Source organism: Lonchura striata, chromosome 30 (genome assembly GCF_050655825.1).
Source record: "Lonchura striata isolate lonStrDom1 chromosome 30, ASM5065582v1, whole genome shotgun sequence".
Lineage (NCBI taxonomy): Eukaryota > Metazoa > Chordata > Aves > Passeriformes > Estrildidae > Lonchura > Lonchura striata.
Genome location: NC_140732.1, coordinates 8,014,320 through 8,035,013, shown reverse-complemented (window position 1 = coordinate 8,035,013; position 20,694 = coordinate 8,014,320). Strand labels below are relative to the sequence as shown.

Sequence of the window (20,694 nt, the reverse complement as noted above, 5' to 3'; positions counted from 1 at the left end):
CAAATCCCCTCCCTGGTGTCCCCCTGCTGACCCCACCCCAGTGTCACCCCCTGGGACCCCCCCCAGTGACCCCCCCCCCAACAGCGCCCCCGTCCAATTGTCCCTCCCAGTGTCCCTGTCCCTTCCCAGTTCCCCATTCCCTCTCCCATTTCCCATTCCCATTTCCCAGTCCCATTCCCATTTTCTGCTCCCATTTCCCATTCCCATTTCCCATTCCCAGTCCCATTTCCCATTCCCATTCCCAATCCCATTTCCGATTCCCAGTCCCATTTCTCATTCCCATTTTCCAGTTCCCATTCCCAGTTCCTGTTGCCATTTCCCATTCCCAGTCCCATTTCCCATTCCCAGTTCCCATTTCCCGTTCTCAGTTCCCATTTCCCATTCCCAGTTCCATTCCCATTTCCCATTCCCATTTCCCGTTCCCATTTCCCATTCCCATTTCCCATTCCCAGTTCCCTTTTCCTGTTCCCATTTCCCATTCCCAATCCCAGTTCCCATTTCCCATTTCCCAATCCCATTTCCCATTCCCATTCCCAGTTCCCATTTCCCAATCCCAGTTCCCATTTCCCATTTCCCATTTCCCATTCCCATTCCCATTTCCCAGTTCCCGTTCCCAGTCCCATTCCCAGTTCCCATTCCCAATTCCCATTCCTAGTTCCCACTCCCAGTCCCGTTCCCATTCCCAATTCCCATTTCCCACTCGATGTGTGGGGGATCCACCCTGGGGGTCTCCCCGGGAATTCGGGGCTGGAATTCCGGGGCCGGGATTGGTGGGAGAATCTGGGAATTCTTTTCCCCCTTTTTTATTTTATTTTATTTATTTATTTTCCATCCTTTTTCCAAAGCCCCGCCTCATCCCGGGGGTCCGGGGGCGGGAATTCCGCGTGGATTTTGGGGGGGAGGGGGGAACTTCATCCCGCCCATCCCACCCCGATCCCGCGCCTGCTTCCAATTAAATCCCAATTAATTAAATCCCTTCTCCGGCCCCTCGGATCCCCCCCCGCCTTCTCCCAGCGCTCAAAATTTTGAGATTTTTTTTTCCCCCCCAAAAAATTCACCGCATCCTCCCCCGCCCACCCCCGAATTCCTCCCGGGACGAGCCGTGGAAAGTCCGGGAAGTTTTTCCAGCCGTGACAAAACTCCCCCCACCCCCCCAAAAAAAAAAAAAATCCCCAAAATTAGGAAAAAACTCCCAAAATCCTCGCGGGGAGGAGGGGGGGAGAGGAGCGGAGGGGTTTGTGCCCCCCCCCCCCCCCCCCGCATTTTGGGGGCGTCACCCACCGCAAATTTGGGAGGTTTTGTTGGCTTTTGGTGGTTTTTGGGGGTCCCCCTCCCCATTTTGGGGGCTCCCAGCCCTTTTGGGGGGGGGACACGCGGTGGCCTCGCCCCTCGTGGGGGGGGCGGCCCCGGTCCAGCCCCGCCCCCCCGCCCCCGCTCACGCTGGAACCGGGACGGGCGCTCAGCGCTGCCGGGACCGGTAAGAGCCCCCCAAAAAACCCCCCGGACCCCCCCCTGCCACCCCCGGGTCCCCCCACCCTTGGGACACTCCCGTGTCCCCCCCCGTGTCCCCCCCTCCCCAAAATTTGGGGCGGGGTTGGGGGGCGCAGAACGGGACCCCCAAGCTTGGGGGGTGGGGGGGGGTGAGGACAAGGGGAGGGGTCTCGGGTTTTGGGGGGCGGCTCGAGGGGGTCCCCAAGGTGGGTGGGGGGGACACTTTGGGGGTTCAAGTGCCACCCCCGTGGGTGGCGGTCCCCCCTCGTTGTCCCCCACGCCAACATCTGGCTCGCAGCTGGCGGGGCGGGGGTCGTGTCCTTTGGGGGGCACCTCGGGGGGGTCCCCAAACCTTTGAGGGGCCCCAAAATCGTGACGGTGACCGGGCGGGGGGGTGGGGGGCGAGTCCCGCCGTGTCCCCCCCCCCCACGTGCGTGTCCGGTGGCGGGGGGCTCGGGGGGTTTTGGGGGGTCTCGGGGGGTTTTGGGGGTCTCGGGGGGTTTTGGGGGTCTCGGGGGTCTCGGGGACCCCTCCCGGCCGTGGCGGGCGCCGCCCCCGCGGCTAAAGCCGGCTCTAAGCCGGGCTTTGTCCGCCCTGATCCAATTTGCTCCGGGATATTTCGGGATCCGAGCGCCCCCCGTGACCCCCCCGCGGCCCCTTGCCCTCCCCCACCCCGCCCCAGGGTGGGGGTCCCGGGGGGGATCCCGGGGGGGTCCCGGGGGGATCCCAAGGGATGATCCCAGGGATGGATCCCAGGGTTGGATCCTGGGGCGGCAGCCCCGGTGCAGGATCCCGGTGCAGGATCCCGGTGCAGGATCCCGGTGCAGGATCCCGGGGCCATTCCCGGTTCAGGATCCCGGTGGGACTCCCGGGCAATTCCCGATGCAGGATCCTGGAAAATTCCCGGTGGGACTCCCCGGGCCATTCCCGGTGCAGGATCCCGGTGGGACTCCCCGGGCAATTCCCGGTGCAGGATCCTGGGGCCATTCCCAGTTCAGGATCCCGGTGGGATTCCCGGGGCAATTCCCGGTCCAGGTCCTGGTGCAGGATCCTGGAAAATTCCCGGTGCAGGATCCCGGGCAATTCCCGGTGCAGGATCCTGGAAAATTCTTGGTGCGGGATCCCGGAAAATTCCCAGCGCAGGATCCTGGGGCAATTCCCAGTGCAGGATCCCAGTGCAGGATCCTGGGGCAATTCCAGGTTCAGGATCCCGGGACAATTCCCAGTTCAGGATCCCAGTTCAGGATCCCGGGACAATTCCCAGTTCAGGATCCCAGTTCAGGATCCCGGGGCAATTCCCAGTTCAGGATCCCAGTTCAGGATCCCGGAAAATTCCCAGCGCAGGATCCTGGGGCAATTCCCAGTGCAGGATCCCAGTGCAGGATCCTGGGGCAATTCCAGGTTCAGGATCCCGGGACAATTCCCAGTTCAGGATCCCAGTTCAGGATCCCGGGACAATTCCCAGTTCAGGATCCCAGTTCAGGATCCCGGGGCAATTCCCAGTTCAGGATCCCAGTTCAGGATCCCGGGACAATTCCCAGTTCAGGATCCCAGTTCAGGATCCCGGGACAATTCCCAGTTCAGGATCCCAGTGCAGGATCCCAGAAAATTCCCGGTTCAGGATCCCAGTTCAGGATCCTGGGGCCATTCCCGGTGCAGGATCCCGGGGCCATTCCCAGTTCAGGATCCCAGTTCAGGATCCCAGTTCAGGATCCCAGTTCAGGATCCCGGGGCCATTCCCAGTTCAGGATCCCAGTTCAGGATCCCAGAAAATTCCCGGTTCAGGATCCCAGTTCAGGATCCCGGGACAATTCCCAGTTCAGGATCCCAGTTCAGGATCCTGGGGCCATTCCCGGTGCAGGATCCCGGGACAATTCCCAGTTCAGGATCCTGGGGCCATTCCCGGTGCAGGATCCCGGGACAATTCCCAGTTCACGATCCCGGGGCCGTTCCCGGTTTAGGATCCCGGGGCCATTCCCAGTTTGGGATCCCGGGGCCATTCCCGGGGCCGTGCCCAGTTTGGGAGACCGGGGCTGTGCCTGCTTTGGGATCCCAGTTTGAGATCTCGTTTTAGGATTCCCGGGGCCGTTCCCGGTTTGGGATCCTGGGGCCGCTCCCGGGGCCGTACCGGGGGCCGTTCCCGGTTTAGGATCCCGGGGCTGCTCCCGGTTTAGGATCCCGGGGCTATTCCCGGTTTGGGATCCCGGGGCCGCTCCCGGGGCCGTTCCCGGTTTAGGATCCCGGGGCCATTCCCAGTTTGGGATCCCGGGGCCATTCCCGGGGCCGTGCCCAGTTTGGGAGACCGGGGCTGTGCCTGCTTTGGGATCCCAGTTTGAGATCTCGTTTTAGGATTCCCGGGGCCGTTCCCGGTTTGGGATCCTGGGGCCGCTCCCGGGGCCGTTCCCGGTTTAGGATCCCGGGGCTGTTCCTGGTTTAGGATCCCGGGGCTATTCCCGGTTTGGGATCCCGGGGCCGCTCCCGGGGCCGTTCCCGGTTTAGGATCCCGGGGCTGTTCCTGGTTTAGGATCCCGGGGCTATTCCCGGTTTGGGATCCTGGGGCCGATCCCGGGGCCGTACCGGGGGCCGTTCCCGGTTTAGGATCCCGGGGCTGTTCCTGGTTTGGGATCCCGAGGCCGTTCCCAGTTTGGGATCCCGGGGCCGTACCCGGGGCCGTTCCCGGTTTAGGACCAGCGGGGCCGCTCCCGGGGCCGTTCCCGGTTTGGGATCCCGGGGCCGTTCCCAGTTTGGGATCCCGGGGCCACTCCCGGGGCCATTCCCGGTTTAGGACCACCGGGGCCGCTCCCGGGGCCGCTCCCGGGGGTCCCGCCGCCCCCGGCCCCGCCCGTTCCCCCCCGCTGGCTCCGCCCGGGGCAGCTCCGACCGGGGGCGGGCGGGGAAGTGGAAAGGGAAGCGGCGGATGCTCCGTGCCGGTTCCGACCGGGACCGGCGGCTCCTCCCGGCACCGGTACGAGGGTCTGGGGGGGCCTGGAGGGGTCCTGGGGGTCCCGGGGCAGCGGGAGCCCCGGGCGGTGTCCCGGCACCGGGCGCGGCTGCGCGAGGCACCGGCGGAGGGCACCGGGGGCTCCGGGACGGCACCGGGGGAACTCTGGTACCGGGAATGGTCCCGGGAGAGCTCTGGGACCGGGATTGCTCCGGGACGGCACCGGGGAGGCTCCGGGGGAACTCTGGTACCGGGAATGGCCCCGGGAGATCTCTGGTACCGGGATTGCTCCGGGACGGCACCGGGACCGCTCCAGGGGAACTCTGGTACCGGGAATGGCCCCGGGACGGGACCGGGGAGGCTCCGGGGGAACTCTGGTACCGGGAATGGCCCCGGGAGATCTCTGGTACCGGGATTGCTCCGGGACGGGACCGGGGGCTCCGGGACGGCACCGGGGGAACTCTGGTACCGGGACTATTCCGGGAGAGCTCTGGGACCGGGATTGCTCCGGGACGGCACCGGGGAGGCTCCGGGGGAACTCTGGTACCGGGAATGGCCCCGGGAGATCTCTGGTACCGGGATTGCTCCGGGACGGGACCGGGACCGCTCCGGGGGAACTCTGGTACCGGGAATGGCCCCGGGAGATCTCTGGTACCGGGATTGCTCCGGGACGGGACCGGGACCGCTCCGGGGGAACTCTGGTACCGGGACTGTTCCCGGAGAGCTCTGGGACCGGGATTGCTCCGGGACGGCACCGGGGAGGCTCCGGGGGAACTCTGGTACCGGGAATGGCCCCGGGACGGGACCGGGGAGGCTCCGGGACAGCACCGGGAGAACTCTGGTACCGGGACTATTCCGGGAGAGCTCTGGTACCGGGATTGCTCCGGGACAGGACCGGGGAGGCTCCGGGACGGGACCGGGACCGCACCGGGGGAACTCTGGTACCGGGACTGTTCCCGGAGAGCTCTGGGACCGGGATTGCTCCGGGACGGGACCGGGATTGCTCCGGGACGGGACCGGGGAGGCTCCGGGACGGGACCGACACCGGGACCCGGGGGCGCTCCGTGACGCCACCGGGACCCGGGGGCGCTCCGGGACCGACACCGGGACCCGGGGGCTCTCCGGGACGGTGCCGCGGCCGCCGCCGGGGCTCTTTCCCCGCCGCGCCGCCCCGGTGTCCGTTCCCCGTTCCCGTCCCGAGCCCCCGGGGGTCCCGCCGCACCGAGAGGAACGGGGAGGGGGGGGGGGGGCCCTTACCGGGGGGGTCCCGTCCCGAAATTTGGGGGTGACGACACCGGGCCCGGGCGGTGACATCCTGCGGTGTCCCCGCCCCGTTCCCCGCGGGTGTCTGTCACCTCCCGCCACCCCGGTGTCACCTCAGGCGCCGCCCCTGCCTCGATTTCCCCCAGATGTGCGCCCAGATGTGCGCCCAGATGTGCCCCCCCCACCCTGCCGCTGGGATGGGGGTGGCAGCCCCGGGGAAGGACACCGGGGACAGCGGGTGGCACCTGGGTGACACCCTGGGGTGCCAAAGGTGACAGTGGGTGTCACCACCCATGGGGACAGGGCTAGGGGTGACATGAGCGGCCCTGGGTGACACCCCGGGGTGCCAAAGGTGACAGTGGGTGTCACCACCTATGGGGACAGGACTGGGGGTGACATGAGTGGCCCTGGGTGACACCCTGGGGTTCCAAAGGTGACAATGAGTGTCACCACCTATGGGGACAGGGCTGAGGGTGACTGGGGGGACACGAGCGGCCCTGGGTGACACCCCAGGGTGGGCAAAGGTGACAGTGGGTGACACCACCCATGGGGACAGGGCTGAGGGTGACTGGGGGGACATGAGTGGCCCTGGGTGACACCCCGGGGTGCCAAAGTGACAGTGGGTGTCACCACCTATGGGGACAGGGCTGGGTGTGACTGGGGGGACACAAGCGACACCCCGGGGTGTCCCAAGGTGACAGTGGGTGTCACCACCCATGGGGACAGGGCTGGGGGTGGCTGGGGGGTGACATGAGCGGCCCTGGGTGACACCCTGGGGTGCCAAAGGTGACAGTGGGTGTCACCACCCATGGGGACAGGGCTGGGGGTGGCTGGGGGGTGACATGAGCGGCCCTGGGTGACACCCCGGGGTGCCAAAGGTGTCACCACCCATGGGGACAGGGCTGGGTGTGACTGGGGGGACACAAGCGGCCCTGGGTGACACCCCGGGGTGCCAAAGGTGACAGTGGGTGTCACCACCCATGGGGACAGGGCTGAGGGTGACTGGGGGGACACGAGCGGCCCTGGGTGACACCCCGGGGTGCCAAAGGTGTCACCACCCATGGGGACAGGGCTGGGTGTGACTGGGGGGACACGAGCGGCCCTGGGTGACACCCCGGGGTGCAGAGGTGACAATGGTTGTCACCACCAATGGGGACAGGGCTGAGGGTGACTGGGGGGACACGAGCGGCCCTGGGTGACACCCCGGGGTGCCAAAGGTGTCACCAACCATGGGGACAGGGCTGAGGGTGACTGGGGGGACACGAGCGGCCCTGGGTGACACCCCGGGGTGCAGAGGTGACAATGGTTGTCACCACCCATGGGGACAGGGCTGGGTGTGACTGGGGGGACACGAGCGGCCCTGGGTGACACCCCGGGGTGCCCACGGCGTGACAGACCGGGCGTGGCCCCGGCTGTCACCCCGGGGCGTCCCTGGCGGCACGGAGGTGACCAGGAGGTGACGTTGCCGTCCCCAGGAGCCATGTCCCGGCGGCGCTGAGCCGTCGCCGTCGCCGCCGCCATGGGGAGCATCTACAAGGACTACTTCAACCGCGACAAGATCCGCGAGCACTACAACTTCACCAAGGGCGACGGCGGCGAGGGCGCGGCGCCCTCGCGCTGGGTGGGCTCCGTCCTCATCGTCCTCCTGTGCTGCGTCATCGTGCTGGAGAACCTCCTGGTGCTGGTGTCCATCTGCCGCAACAAGCGCCTGCACCTCGCCATGTACATCTTCATCGGCAACCTGGCCGCCTCGGACCTGCTGGCCGGCGCGGCGTTCATGGCCAACACGCTGCTGTCGGGCAGCACCACCTTCAGCCTGACGCCGGTGCAGTGGTTCGTGCGCGAGGGCACGGCCTTCGCCACGCTGGCCGCCTCGGTGTTCAGCCTGCTGGCCATCGCCATCGAGCGGCACGTGGCCATCACCAAGGTGAAGGTGTACGGCAGCGACAAGAACTGCCGCATGGTGCTGCTGATCGGCGCCTGCTGGGCCATCGCCGGCGCCGTCGGCAGCTTGCCCATCATGGGCTGGAACTGCATCAGCGACCTGGGCGACTGCTCCACCGTGCTGCCGCTCTACTCCAAGCGTTACGTGCTCTTCGTCACCACCATCTTCACCCTCATCCTGGCCGCCATCGTGGGGCTCTACACGCGCATCTACTGCATCGTCCGCTCCAGCCACGCCGAGATCGCCTCGGCGCAGACCCTGGCGCTGCTCAAGACCGTCACCATCGTGCTGGGCGCCTTCATCGTCTGCTGGCTGCCCGCCTTCATCATCCTCCTGATGGACGCCTCGTGCCCGGTGCGCGCCTGCCGGGTGCTGTACAGCGCCAACTATTTCTTCGCCTTCGCCGCGCTCAACTCGGCGGCCAACCCGGTCATCTACGTGCTGCGCAGCAAGGACATGCGCGGCGAGTTCCTGCGCGTGCTCTGCTGCCGCGGCCGCCGCCCGCGGCCCCCCGGCCGGCCGGGGGTCCCGCTGCGCACGTCCAGCTCGCTGGACAAGGCCGCGGCCGGCCCCGCCGCCGAGCCGGGCGCGGCGCCACCCGCCCGCGAGGGCACCACGTCCGTGTGAGCGCGGCGGCGGCGATGGTGGTGGTGGTGGTGGGCAAGGGTGGCCGGTGGGGGGTCAGGGGACGCGGTACGGACACGGCACGGACACGGCATGGACACGGCATGGACACGCCGTGGGGTTGTGGGCGTCCCATGGACACCCCACGGCCTCGTGGACACCCCACGGACACGTCACGGACACCCCACGGCCTCTTGGACAGCCCAAGGCCACTCTGTGGACACCCTATTGCCACCCCAAGGTCACCCCATAGGACACCCCACGGCCTCGTGGCCACCCTGTGGACACCCCAAGGCCACCCCAAGGTCACCCATGGACACCCCACAGCCTCAGGGCCACCCCGTGGCCACCCACAACCACCCATGACCACTCCAAGGCCACCCATGACTACCCCAAGGGCACCCATGGCCACCCCATAGGACACCCATGGACACCCCACGGCCTCGTGGACACCCCGAGGCCACTCATGACCACTCCAAGGCCACCCATGGCTACCATGGACACCCCACGTCCACCCCATTGCCACCCCAAGGCCACCCACGGCCACCCCACGGTACGAGCGGCGCGGTTCCCTCGCGGTTCCCCAGGTACGGACGCACACCCGGCCCCGACGGGGCTGTCCCGGTGTTGTCCCGGTGTCCCGGTGTTGTCCCAGTGTTGTCCCGGTGTCCTCACGCCCTGCCCAAGCCCCGGGGCCACTGCTGGACCTGTGGGTGGCTCCCACCGGGACAGACTGGGATAAACTGGGATAAACTGGGATAGACCGGGATGAACCCCAGGATAAACCCCGGGATAAACCCTGGGATAAACTGAGATAAACAGGGATAAACACTGGGATGAACCAGGATAAACTGGGATAAACCAGGATAAACTCCAGGATAAACCCCGGGATAAACTAGGATAAACCCCGGAATAAACTGGGATAAACCCTGGGACAAACCGGGATAAACCCCAGGATAAAACCTGGGATAAACCCTGGGATAAACTGGGATAAACCCTGGGATAAACCCTGGGATAAACCAGGATAAACTGGGATAAACCGGGATAAACCCCGGGACAAACCCCAGGAAGGCTCTGGGGACCCCCAAAATTCCGGGTTTTTCCCCGCGCTGGCACGTGGGGCCAGGGGATCATCCCAGCGCGGCCGGATCCGCCGGGATCCCCCCAAAATCCCCGGGATTTGCCCCAAAGTCCTCCTTCTCGTATTAAATGAATTTTTTTTTTGTTTTTTTTTCCAGCTGTTTCTGCGTCTTTCCCCCAAATTTGTGGTGGGGAGGGATTTTCCTGGTGAGAATCTTTCCCCAAATTTTGAGGTGGGATTTTCCTGCTGGGAATCTTTCCCCAAATTTTGGGGTGGGATTTTCCTGGTGGGAATCTTTCTCCAAATTTTGGGATTTTCCTGCTGGGAATCTTTCCCCAGATTTTGGGATTTTCCCGCTGGGAATTTTCCCCCAAATTTTGGGTGGGATTTTCCGGCTGAGAATCTTTCCCCAAATTTTGGGCGGGATATTCTCGCTGGGAATCTTTCCCCATATTTTGGCTGGGGAGGGATTTTCCCGCTGGGAATTTGGGTAAAAACCCCGATTTTCCCCCATTTCCTCGCTGGAGGAGGAGGAAATCGGGGGGCGGAGGGGGGGGGGGAGTTCGGTTCCTGTGCCCGGGGTGACCCCAGCGGGACGGGGCTGCCCCCCCTCAACCCCCCCATTATTCCCATGGGGACACACCCCAGTGTGTCCCCCCCACCCCAAATTTGGGCTGTGTCCCCCCCATTTTGGGGGTGTCCCCACACTCTCCTGTGTCCCCCCCCCTCCCGCAATTTTTGGCTCGTTCCCGCCACCCCCAAGATGGCGCCGGGGCTGCCAGCCCCACGCGCTGTCGCTCCGAGTGACGTCACACCCACATCCACGCCCAAGATGGCGCCGGGCCGCGCTGTTAACACGGCGCCGTGACCTTCTCAAGATGGCGGCGCGGGCGGGACGCTTTTGGCGCCTCCGAGTGACGTCATACGGCAGGCGGGAGGGCCCGAAAGGGGCCATGACCGCGCGGGGCCCGCGGCCGCCGCCAGGGCCGGAACGGGGCGAAACCGGCGGCCGGTGAGGGGGGGAGGGGCGGGAACCGGGGGGGCTTTACCGGATTTGGGGGATTTACCGGGCCGGGGGGGGGCGGGGGGAGCGGAGGTTATGGGGGCGGGGCGGGTCTGAGGGCGACGGGGCGCGGGGGGGCAATAACGGAATCGGGGGGGGGCAATTAATGAGCGGGTAATTAAGATGTGAGGGGGGAAATAGTTAATGAGAGGGTGATAAGGGCCTGGAGGGGCAATTAACGGCACAGAGGGGTAATTAATGGCTCGGGAGGGGCAATTAATGGCACGGGGCAAATAGCGGCACGGGGGTGCAATTAATGAGCCGGTAATTAAGATGTGAGGGGGGAAATAATTAATGAGAGGGTAATAATGGCCCGGGGGGGGATTAAAGGCCTGGGGGGGGGTAATTTGTGAGGGGGTAATTAAGATATGAGGGGGTAAATAATTAATGAGGGGGCAATTAAGTTGTGAGGGGGGAAATAATTAATGAGGGGGCAATAAAAGCCTGGGGGGTAATTTGTGAGGGGGTAATTAAGATATGAGGGGGCAAATAATTAATGAGAGGGTAATAATGGCCTGGGAGGGTAATTTGTGAGGGGGTAATTAAGATATGAGGGGGTGAGTAATTAATGAGAGAGTAATAATGGTCTGGGAGGGTAATTTGTGAGGGGGCAATTAAGATGTGAGGGGGGGAATAATTAATGAGAGGGTAATAAGGGCCTGGGGGGGTAATTTGTAATTTTTTCCCCCGGCTTTTCCCCGTTTTTCCTGTTTCTTCCCCCATTTTCCCCCATGTTTCCCTCTTTTTCCCCATTTCCCCCCATTTTTCCCCGGTTTTCCCTCCCATTTCCCCCCCATTTTCCCCCATATTTTCCCCAATTTTTTCCCGATTTTCCCCCTGGTTCCCACCGGTTTTCCCCATTTCCCCCCCATTTCTTCCCCAATTCCCCCCCCCCATTTTTTCCCCATTTTTCCCCCATTTTCCCCCCCATTTCCCCCTCATTTTCCCCCCCATTTCCCCCCATTTTCCCCATTTCCCCCCCATTTCCCCCATTTCCCCCCCATTTTTTCCCCATTTATTCCCCATTTTTCCCCCATTTCCCCCCCATTTTTTCCTAATTTCCCCCCGTTTTTCCCCATTTCCCCCCATTTCCCCCCATTTTCCCCATTTCCCCCCCCATTTCCCCCATTTTCCCCATTTCCCCCCCATTTCCCCCCATTTCCCCCATTTTCCTCCCCATTTTCCCCCATTTCCCCCCATTTTTTCCCATATTTCCCACCCATTTCCCCCCATTTTATCTTTATTTTTCCCCCATTTATCTCTCTATTTCCCCCCCATTTTCCCCTATTTTTTTTCCCATTTCCCCCCATTTTCCCCCCATTTTCCCCCCATTTTCCCCATTTCCCCCCCATTTCCCCCATTCCCCCATTTCCCCCATTCCCCTCATTTTCCCCCCATTTTCCCCATTTCCCCCCCATTCCCCCCATTTCCCCCCCATTTCCCCCCCCATTTCCCCCCCCATTTTCCCCCCATTTCCCCCCCATTTTTCCCCCATTTCCCCTCCCATTTTCCCCAATTTTCCCCCCCATTTCCCCGTTTCCGGCAGGATTCCGGACGGGCGCAGCCGCCCCGGGCTGCCATGGGGCAGAGCGAGTCGCAGCAGGAGGCCAAGGTGGGACCCGTCCCCGTCACCGCTGCCACCCCCGGTGTCCCCAGGTGCCACCGGGGCTCAGCGTGTCCCCTGTCCCCGCAGGGCCCGGGGCTGAGGGGGCTGCTGGCCGTCTTCAGCAGGGAGCAGCTCCCGGCGCGCGTGGTGAGCGGCGGCGGCGCCGTCCCCCGTGTCCCCTCGGTGTCCCCTCGGTGTCCCCTCGGTGTCCCCTCAGTTTTCCCCCATGTCCCCGTGTCCCCCCGTGTCCCCTCATTGTCCCCCCGTGTCCCCTCGGTGTCCCCTCGGTGTCCCCTCAGTTTTCCCCCGTGTCCCCCCGTGTCCCCTCAGTGTCCCCCTGCGTCCCTTCGGTGTCACCTCAGTGTCCCCCCGTGTCCCCCCATGTCCCTTCGGTGTCCCCTCGGTGTCCCCTCGGTGTCCCCTCAGTTTTCCCCCGTGTCCCCCCGCGTCCCCTCAGTGTCCCCCTGTGTCCCCTCGGTGTCACCTCAGTGTCCCCCCGTGTCCCCCCACGTCCCTTCGGTGTCTCCTCGGTGTCCCCCCGTGTCCCCTCGGTGTCCTCCTGTGTCCCCTCCATGTCCCTGTGTCCCCCCATGTCCCCTCCCTGTCCCCTCTGTGTCCCCAACCCCACCGGTGCACTGAGCAGGGGAAAATGGAGGAAAAATGGGGAAAAAATGGGGAAAGAATGGGGAAAAAATGGGGAAAAAATGGGGAAAGAATGGGGAATAAATGGGGACACCGGGGACAGGGTCCCCATGTCCCTGGTGTCCCCAATGTCCCCATGTCCCCACTGTCCCCAGTGTCCCCAATGTCCCCATGTCCCCAATGTCCCCCATGTCCCCAGTGTCCCCAGTGTCCCCATGTCCCAGTGTCCCCAATGTCCACAGTGTCCCCAGTGTCCCCAATGTCCCCAGTGTCCCCATGTCCTCAATGTCCCCAGTGTCCCCAATGTCCCCAGTGTCCCCATGTCCCCAGTATCCCCAATGTCCCCAATGTCCACAGTGTCCCCAGTGTCCACATGTCCCCAGTATCCCCAAGCACAGTGTCCCCATGTCCCCAGTGTCCCCAATGTCCCCAGTGTCCCCATGTCCCCAGGGACAGTGTCCCAGTGTCCCCAATTTCCCCAACATGGCCATGCCCCTTCCACCACCCTGCCAGCACCATCGGTCACCCCCTGCGCCTGTCCCCATCCCTTGGGGACACGATGGGGACACCGGGACATGATGGGAACGCTGGGGACACAATGGGGACACTGGGGACACGATGGGGACACCAGGAACACGATGGGGACACTGGGGACACAATGGGGACACGATGGGGACACCGGGGACACGATGGGGACACCGGGGACACAATTGGGACACTGGGGACAGGATGGGGACACTGGGAACATAATGGGGACACCGGGAACACGATAGGGACACTGGGGACAGGATGGGGACACAATGGGGACACTGGGGACAGGATGGGGACACTGGGAACATAATGGGGACACTGGGAACACGATAGGGACACTGGGGACAGGATGGGGACAGGATGGGGACACTGGGGACAGGATGGGGACACTGGGAACATAATGGGGACACCGCGGACACGATGGGGACACCAGGGACACTGGGACATGATGGGGACACCGGGAACATAATGGAGACACGATGGGGACACGATGGGGACACGATGGGGACACTGGGGACACGATGGGGACCCTGGGGACAGGATGGGGACACCAGGAACACGATGGGGACATGATGGGGACACTGGGGACAGGATGGGGACACCAGGAACATGATGGGGACACCGGGGACACGATGGGAACACTGGGGACATAATGGAGACACGATGGGGAGACGATGGGGACAGGATGGGGACACTGGGGACAGGATGGGGACACCGGGGACACAATGGGGACACCGAGGACACGATGGGGACACTGGGGACACTGGGACTTGATGGGGACACCAGGACACGATGGGGACACCGGGAACACGATGGGGACACTGGGGACACGATGGGGACAAAATGGGGACACAATGGGGACACCGGGGACACGATGGGGACACCGGGGACACAATGGGGACATGATGGGGACACCAGGGACACTGGGACATGATGGGGACACCGGGGACACGATGGGGACACCGGGAACACGATGGGGACACCGGGGATACGATGGGGACACTGGGGACAGGATGGGGACACAATGGGGACACAATGGGGACACCGAGGACACGATGGGGACACATGGGACACTGGGACTTGATGGGGACACCAGGACACGATGGGGACACGATGGGGACACCCCTTGTCCCTCCGCAGGTGCTGGGGACCATCCTGGGCCTGGCCGTCACCGTCATGGCCATCGCCGCGCTGGGCTGGTGGCTGCGCCTCAAGAGTGAGTGCCACCCTCGGGGGACACGGGGAGGTGACGGCAGCGTCCCCTCACCGTGTCCCCTCCGCGTCCCCAGAGGTGCCGGCGCAGGAGCCGCCGCGCTACCGCTTCCGCAAGCGGGACAAGGTCCTGTTCTACAGCCGCAAGATCATGCGGAAGGTGACCCTCGGGGCTGGCACGGCGCCGGTGGCACCGCGCGGTGCCAGCCCCGGTGACGCCCCGGTCCCCTCCCGCCGCGCCAGGTGTCCCAGTCCACGTCCTCGCTGGTGGACGCCGGCACGGCCGGCGGCGCCGCGCGGCCCCGCAGCCGCAAGAAGCTGAAGGTGCTGAGCATCGCCAAGAAGTGAGCGGGATTCGGGATTCAGCGGGATTCATCGGGATTTGGGATTCAAAAGTCATCGGGATTTGGGATTCGTCGGGATTCAGGATTTATCGGGATTTGGGATTCTGGATTCATCGGGATTTGGGATTTGGGATTCGGGATTTGGGATTCGAAATTCATTGGGATTTGAGATTCATCGGGATTTATCGGGATTTATCGGGATTTGGGATTTGGGATTCATTGGGATTTGGGATTTGGGATTCGGGATTCATCGGGATTTGGGATTCATCGGGATTCAGGATTTGGGATTTGGGATTCAAAAGTCATCGGGATTTGGGATTCATCGGGATTCGGGATTTATCGGGATTTGGGATTCTGGATTCATCGGGATTTGGGATTCGGGATTTGGGATTCGAAATTCATTGGGATTTGAGATTCATCGGGATTTATCGGGATTTATCGGGATTTGGGATTTGGGATTCATAGGGATTTGGGATTTATCGGGATTTGGGATTCGGGATTCACTGGGATTTGGGATTCGGGACTTGGGATTCAAAATTCATCCGGATTTGGGATTCATCGGGATTCGGGATTTATCGGGATTTGGGATTCTGGATTCATCGGGATTTGGGATTTGGGATTCGGGACTTGGGATTCAAAATTCATCCGGATTTGGGATTCGGGATTCATCAGGATTTGGAATTCATCGGGATTCAGGATTTGGGATTTGGGATTCAAAAGTCATCGGGATTTGGGATTTGGGATTCAGGATTTATCAGGATTTGGGATTTGGGATTCATCGGGATTTGGGATTCGGGATTCATCGGGATTTGGGATTCATCGGGATTCAGGATTTGGGATTTGGGATTCAAAAGTCATCGGGATTTGGGATTTGGGATTCGAAATTCATCGGGATTTGGGATTCAGGATTCGGGATTCATCGGGATTTGGGATTATTTGAGATTTGGGCAGTGGTATTCGGGCAGCAGGATTTTGAATTTGGGATTATTCAGGATTCAGGATTCGGGCACTGGGATTTGGGATTCAGGATTTGGGATTTGGGATTTGGAATTCAGTATTCGGGAATATTCGGTATTTGGGATGTGGGATTTGGGATTCAGGATTCATCGGGATTTGGGATTTTAGATTAGGGCAGCGGGATTTGGGATTCAGGACTCGGGCAGCAGGATTTGGGATTCGGGATTTGGAATTCAGGATTCGTCGGGATTCGGGGTTATTCAGGATTTGGGATTCACTGGGATTCGGGATTCACTGGGATTTGGGATTCGGGATTCTTTGGGATTCGGGATTCATTGGGATTCGGGATTTGGGATTCAGGATTCATTGGGGTTCAGGATTTGGGATTCGGGATTCATCGGGATTTGGGATTCACTGGGATTTGGGATTTGGGATTCACTGGGATTTGGGATTCGGGATTCACTGGGATTCGGGATTTGGGATTCACTGGGATTTGGGATTCGGGATTCACTGGGATTCGGGATTCATCGGGATTTGGGATTCACTGGGATTCGGGATTCGGGATTCACTGGGATTCGGGATTCACTGGGATTCGGGATTCATGGGGATTGGGATCTGTCCCGGCGCTGCCCAGGGTCTCGGCCAGCTTCCTGCGCATCCAGAAGGAGCCGCCCACGCTGCAGCTGAAGGAGCCGCCGCCCTCGGTGCTGGAGGCCGACCTGACCGAGTTCGACGTGGCCTCGTCGCACCTGCCCTCCGAGGTGCTCTACATGCTCAAGAACGTGCGGTGAGCGGGGCTGAATGTGGGGCTGGGGGCTGAATGTGGGGCTGGGGGATGGTTGTGGGGCTGGGGGATGATTGTGGGGCTGGGGGCTGAATGTGGGGCTGGGGGCTGATTGTGGGGCTGGGGGCTGAATGTGGGGCTGGGGGCTGAATGTGGGGCTGGGGGATGAATGTGGGGCTGGGGGATGATTGTGGGGCTGGGGTCTGCTTGTGGGGCTGGGGGATGACTGTGGGGCTGGGGGATGAATGTGGGGCTGGGGGCTGAATGTGGGGCTGGGGGATGAATGTGGGGCTGGGGGCTGATTGTGGGGCTGGGGGATGAATGTGGGGCTGGGGGATGAATGTGGGGCTGGGGGATGATTGTGGGGCTGGGGGCTGGCTGTGGGATCTATCCATGGGATAGGGGTCTGCATGTGGGGCTGGGGTCTGTCTGTGGGGCTGTGGGCTGAATGTGGGGCTGGGGGCTGATTGTGGGGCTGGGGGCTGATTGTGGGGCCGGGGTCTGATTGTGGGGCTGGGGGCTGAATGTGGGGCTGGGGGCTGAATGTGGGGCTGGGGTCTGTCTGTGGGGCCGGGGTCTGAATGTGGGATTGGTGTTCCCATGTCCCCACCATCCCCTCAGTGACCCAGCTGTCCCCATGTCCCTGCCGTCCCCGCGGTGTCCCCATGTCCCCACCGTCCCCGCGGTGTCCCCATGTCCCTGTGGTGACCGTGCTGTCCCTGCGGTGACCCAGCTGTCCCCATGTCCTCGTGGTGTCCCCGCGCTGTCCCCGTGTCCCCGTGCTGTCCCCGTGTCCCCACAGTGACGGCACTGTCCCCGTGTCCCCACGGTGTCCCTGCGGTGTCCCCGTGTCCCCGTGCTGTCCCCGTGTTCCCGCGGTGTCCCCGTGTCCCCATGTCCCCAGGGTGTCCCCATGCTGTCCCCGTGTCCCCGTGGTGACGGCGCTGTCCCCGTGTCCCCGTGGTGTCCCCATGTCCCCGTGGTGTCCCCACGCTGTCCCCGTGTCCCCACGCTGTCCCCGCGGTGTCCCCGTGTCCCTGCGGTGTCCCCATGGTGTCCCCATGTCCCCGTGTCCCCGTGCTGTCCCCGTGTCCCTGCGGTGTCCCCGTGTCCCCGTGGCGTCCCCGTGTCCCCATGTCCCCGTGTCCCCGCGGTGTCCCCATGTCCCCATGTCCCCGTGTCCCCATGTCCCCGTGTCCCCGCGGTGTCCCCATGTCCCCATGGTGTCCCCGTGTCCCTGCGGTGTCCCTGTGTCCCCATGTCCCCGTGTCCCCGTGGTGTCCCCGCCATGTCCCTGCGGTGACGGCGCTGTCCCCGCGGTGTCCCCGTGTCCCCATGGTGTCCCCATGTCCCCATGTCCCCGCCGTGTCCCCCCCGTGTCCCCGGGGTGACGGCGCTGTCCCCGCAGGGTGCTGGGCCACTTTGAGAAGCCGCTGTTCCTGGAGCTGTGCAAGCACATGGTGTTCCAGCAGTGCCAGCAGGGCGAGGACGTCTTCCGGCCCGGCCAGCCCGACACCAGCATCTACGTCCTGCAGGAGGGCAAGCTGGAGCTGCTGCTCACCGAGGCGGTGCGGGGACACCCGGGGACATTGGGGATGGCTGGGGGACAGCCGGGGACAGCTGGGGACATGGGGACACCCGGGGGACACCTGGGGACATGGGGATGGCCAGGGGACAGCCGGGGGACATGGGGATGGCCGGGGGACACCCAGGGACATGGGGACACCTGGGGGACAGCTGGGGACATGGGGATGGCCGGGGGACAGCCAGAGACATCAGGGACAGCCAGGGGACACCTGGGGACATGGGGATGGCCGGGGGACACCCAGGGACATGGGGACACCCGGGGGACAGCCGGGGACATGGGGACACCCGGGGGACACCCGGGGACATGGGGATGGCCAGGGGACACCTGGGGACATTGGGGATGGCCGGGGGACAGCCGGGGACATCAGGGACAACCGGGGGACACCCGGGGACATGGGGACACCCGGGGGACAGCCGGGGACATGGGGATGGCCAGGGGACACCCAGGGACATGGGGATGGCTGGGGGACAGCCGAGGACATGGGGATGGCCGGGGGACACCTGGGGACATCAGGGACAGCTGGGGGACAGCTGGGGGGACACCTGGGGACATTGGGGATGGCCGGGGGACACCTGGGGACATTGGGGATGGCCGGGGGACACCTGGGGACATCAGGGACAGCCGGGGGGACAGCTGGGGACATGGGGATGGCTGGGGGACACCTGGGGACATCAGGGACGGCCAGGGGAACCTGGGGACATTGGGGATGGCCAAGGGACAGCTGGGGACATCAGAGATGGCCAGGGGACACCTGGGGACATTGGGGATGGCCGGGGGAACCTGGGGACATTGGGGATGGCTGGGGGACACCTGGGGACATTGGGGATGGCTGGGGGACAGCTGGGGACATTGGGGATGGCCGGAGGACACCTGGGGACATTGGGGATGGCCAGGGGACAGCTGGGGACATGGGGACACCCGGGGGACAGCCGGGGACATGGGGATGGCCGGGGGACACCTGGGGACATCAGGGACACCTGGGGGACACCCGGGGACATGGGGACGGCCGGGGGAGAGCTGGGGACATGGGGATGGCCGGGGGACACCCGGGGACATGGGGACGGCCAGGGGAACCTGGGGACATCGGGGACAGCCCACAGCCAGACAGGAGATAGCCAAGGACGTCTTGGGACAGCCTGGGGACATCCAGGAGACACCCAAGGACAGCTGGGGGACACCAGCAGACACTCAGAGACAACTGGGGACACCAGGAGACACTCAGACAGTTGGGGACACCTTGGAGACACCCCAAGGACATTCAGAGACACCCCAAGGATGTTTGAGGACACTCAGGGGACACCAGGGGACACTCAGGGGACACTCTTGGACACCCAAGGGACACCGGGGGACACTCGGGGACACTCAGGGGACACGGGGTGTGTCCCAGCAGGACGGGAAGGAGACGGTGATGAAGGAGGTGTTCCCTGGGGACAGCGTCCACAGCCTGCTCAGCATCCTCGACGTCATCACGGTACCGGCCACGTCCCCAAAGCCGTGGCCATCCCAGACCCAACCAAGACTGTCCCCAAGTGTCACCAACTGTCCCCAGACCCCTCCAGCCCAACTGTGGCCACCCCAAACCCAGCCGTGACCACCCCAAACCCAGCCGTGACCACCCCAAACCCAGCTGTGACCACCCCAAACCCAGCTGTGACCACCCCAAACCCAGCTGTGACCACCCCAAACCCAACCGTGACCACCTCAAACCCAAGCGTGACCACCTCAAACCCAGCCGTGACCACCCCAAACCCAAGCGTGACCACCCCAAACCCAAGCGTGACCACCCCAAACCCAAGCGTGACCACCTCAAACCCAGCCGTGACCTCCTCAAACCCAACTGTGACCACCCCAAACCCAAGCGTGACCACCCCAAACCCAGCCGTGACCACCCCAAACCCAACCGTGACCACCCCAAACCCAACCGTGACCACCCCAAACCCAACCGTGACCACCCCAAACCCAACCGTGACCACCCCAAACCCAACCGTGACCATCCCAAACCCAACCGTGACCACCTCAAACCCAACCGTGACCACCCCAAACCCAACCGTGACCACCTCAAACCCAACCGTGACCACCCCAAACCCAACCGTGACCACCCCAAACCCAGCCGTGACCACCCCAAACCCAACCGTGACCACCCCAAACCCAACCGTGACCACCTCAAACCCAACCGTGACCACCCCAAACCCAACTGTGACCACCCCAAACCCAGCCGTGACCACCCCAAACCCAACCGTGACCTCCTCAAACTCAACCGTGACCACCCCAAACCCAAGCGTGACCACCCCAAACCCAACCGTGACCACCCCAAACCCAACCGTGACCACCCCAAACCCAACCTCCCAAAACCCCAGTGCCACCCATGACCTTCCCCCAGCTGTCCCCAAGCCCCGTGGGCTCCCCTGACCCCGCGGTGTCCCCAGGGCCACCAGCGGCCGTACCGGACGGTGTGCGCCCGCGCCGCCGTCGACTCCACCGTGCTGCGCCTGCCGGTCGAGGCCTTCTCGGCCGTCTTCGAGAAGTACCCCGAGAGCCTGGTCAGGGTCGTGCAGGTCAGCCGAGCTCTGGGGGACCCCCGGGATGTCCCCAGAGGTGGCAGCGGTCCCACGGTGGCCTCGT

At 63.6% G+C, this 20,694-nt stretch overlaps 2 protein-coding genes across 2 annotated transcripts in view; both read left to right on the top strand.

Moving 5' to 3' along the window:
• Nucleotides 1-1,399: 1,399 nt before the first annotated feature.
• S1PR2 (sphingosine-1-phosphate receptor 2) lies at nucleotides 1,400-9,493 on the top strand. Its single transcript, XM_021549413.3, has 2 exons — nucleotides 1,400-1,477; nucleotides 7,171-9,493. Exon 2 carries the CDS (start codon nucleotides 7,215-7,217, stop codon nucleotides 8,265-8,267), a length of 1,053 nt encoding a protein of 350 aa, XP_021405088.1. The 5' UTR covers nucleotides 1,400-1,477; nucleotides 7,171-7,214; the 3' UTR covers nucleotides 8,268-9,493.
• PNPLA6 (patatin like domain 6, lysophospholipase) overlaps nucleotides 8,691-20,694 on the top strand; it is a 32,758-nt gene continuing 20,754 nt past the window's right edge. The window contains exons 1-11 of the mRNA XM_077787670.2: nucleotides 8,691-8,817; nucleotides 10,224-10,357; nucleotides 11,955-12,020; nucleotides 12,102-12,161; nucleotides 14,328-14,403; nucleotides 14,477-14,559; nucleotides 14,643-14,743; nucleotides 16,335-16,487; nucleotides 17,893-18,052; nucleotides 19,463-19,543; nucleotides 20,499-20,627. Coding sequence (XP_077643796.2) covers nucleotides 8,691-8,817; nucleotides 10,224-10,357; nucleotides 11,955-12,020; nucleotides 12,102-12,161; nucleotides 14,328-14,403; nucleotides 14,477-14,559; nucleotides 14,643-14,743; nucleotides 16,335-16,487; nucleotides 17,893-18,052; nucleotides 19,463-19,543; nucleotides 20,499-20,627 — 1,170 coding nt within the window. The remainder of the gene's footprint in view (nucleotides 8,818-10,223; nucleotides 10,358-11,954; nucleotides 12,021-12,101; nucleotides 12,162-14,327; nucleotides 14,404-14,476; nucleotides 14,560-14,642; nucleotides 14,744-16,334; nucleotides 16,488-17,892; nucleotides 18,053-19,462; nucleotides 19,544-20,498; nucleotides 20,628-20,694) is intronic.